The following is a 1,558-nucleotide window of genomic DNA, read 5'->3' on the forward strand; positions in this document are numbered from 1 at the left end:
AGGGTAGCATTAGCATTGTAAGTAAACATTAGCTTTTCTTTTTTTTTTTTTCAATAAGAGGTTTTTATTTAATAGAAATTTTGGACAAAAAAAAATTGCAATATATCGCAGTATATTGCCTTGCTTACAGTATCGCAATATATCGGGATATATTGTATCGTGACCCCTCTGTTATGATGTGTATTGTATCGCCAAATTCTTGCCAATACACAGCCCTACTATTAATGGCAAAAAAACTTTAATCTTTGGCAAAGTGTAGTGCTTAGAGTACATTTTGGGTACGATTCTCAACTACAACCACACCAAATTCTAGCTCATCTGTAAAACTAAAAGAGATTTAGACACTTTTGTGTTTGTTAATGTTAGCTGAGTCAGCCGTTTTGAATCGAATCGACTTCAATAGCTAATGAGTTACTGATATGTATGCGATGACTGCTCGCCGACGAGTTTCATTGAAATTCATCCACTGGTTTATGAGATGTTTTGCTAACAAGGCAGACAAAGATGCACAGAAACAGGCCGACTCACAGAAACACGTGTATAACATTAGCAGTACGTGATTATAGTTTGATTTTCTAAAGACGTAATTAAATAAACTTTTTGATTTCACCTGTTGGATCCAGGAACAGTCTGTGGACTTTGCTGTCATCTTTCCTTCCTAATTCAATTTGATTAGGCTGATCTGGTTTGGCCAAGTCAATTCTGTAAAGAAGAAAGATTGAAAACTTTCAGCCCATTGTTTCAAGGGTAATAGTAATTATCTCCAAATTGATCGAATCAAACCATGACAAATTAACAGTGTGTTTGAGGAGCTTATGATATAATTAYTTGCCTCAATAAGGTGTCCTTTCCAAGACTCATGCATAGCTGATTGCTGCAGACTGCCAAATGGTTTATCCTCTCGGGTGGAGTAAAATCGATCCTCTGTTTGTTGAATATTGGTTTCTCTTCCTCGAGCCTCACGTTCACAAAGCCTTAAGTGAGAAAACACGCCTGTGTCAATAAAATCCCAACAGCCAGCTGTGGTTAGCTGATGCTAACAGGGAGACCTACCTGAATGTGTTAGCCCGATGTTAGCAGGGGACAGGCGGCTGTGCTGCTGAGAACCTTGCCTGTTGTTTTGGGAGTCCTCGTACTCATCAAGGATCGAAGCCATGATTAAATGTACGCCAACGTACTTAGTTTATGCCCAGCGCGCTAATTTAAATAAGCTACATAAATGTCTGGAGGAGATAAACACATCCCAAACCTGCTAGCCTAGCGGCTAAAGCTAGCACCAGCTTCACTCGTTTCRGGTCTCAAACAGCACAGGCTTTACTTTTTACGTTCTCGTCTACAATGGCACGAAGACACAACGTGAGTTTCAACGCGGAAACGTCAGAAATTACTTTAATCCGTGTTGAAATATGGCCYACTTTAGCTTCCGAGTTCTCCACTGAGTGATAATTCAAAGTCAGGTGATGCTCCGGGTCACGTGATCTCCTTGGGTCGAGTGCATTTCTTACCGGCAGAGGGCGGCATTTCTCTAGAAACGTGTTATTTTCTTGAGAAACTAGAA

The 1,558-nt window shown here is 40.1% G+C and overlaps 1 protein-coding gene across 1 annotated transcript in view; it reads right to left on the reverse strand.

Annotated features, from left to right (window-relative positions):
- Window positions 1–1,460, reverse strand: part of vps18 (VPS18 core subunit of CORVET and HOPS complexes) — a gene marked incomplete in the record, with an annotated part of 11,859 nt that extends 10,399 nt beyond the window's left edge. Inside the window, 3 exon segments of the mRNA XM_014009948.1 lie at window positions 611–702; window positions 833–974; window positions 1,054–1,460. Of these exon segments, the coding sequence (XP_013865402.1) occupies window positions 611–702; window positions 833–974; window positions 1,054–1,156 (337 nt within the window).
- Between the last annotated feature and the right edge of the window lie 98 nt (window positions 1,461–1,558).

This window comes from Austrofundulus limnaeus, unplaced genomic scaffold (genome assembly GCF_001266775.1).
Source record: "Austrofundulus limnaeus strain Quisiro unplaced genomic scaffold, Austrofundulus_limnaeus-1.0 Scaffold63, whole genome shotgun sequence".
NCBI lineage: Eukaryota > Metazoa > Chordata > Actinopteri > Cyprinodontiformes > Rivulidae > Austrofundulus > Austrofundulus limnaeus.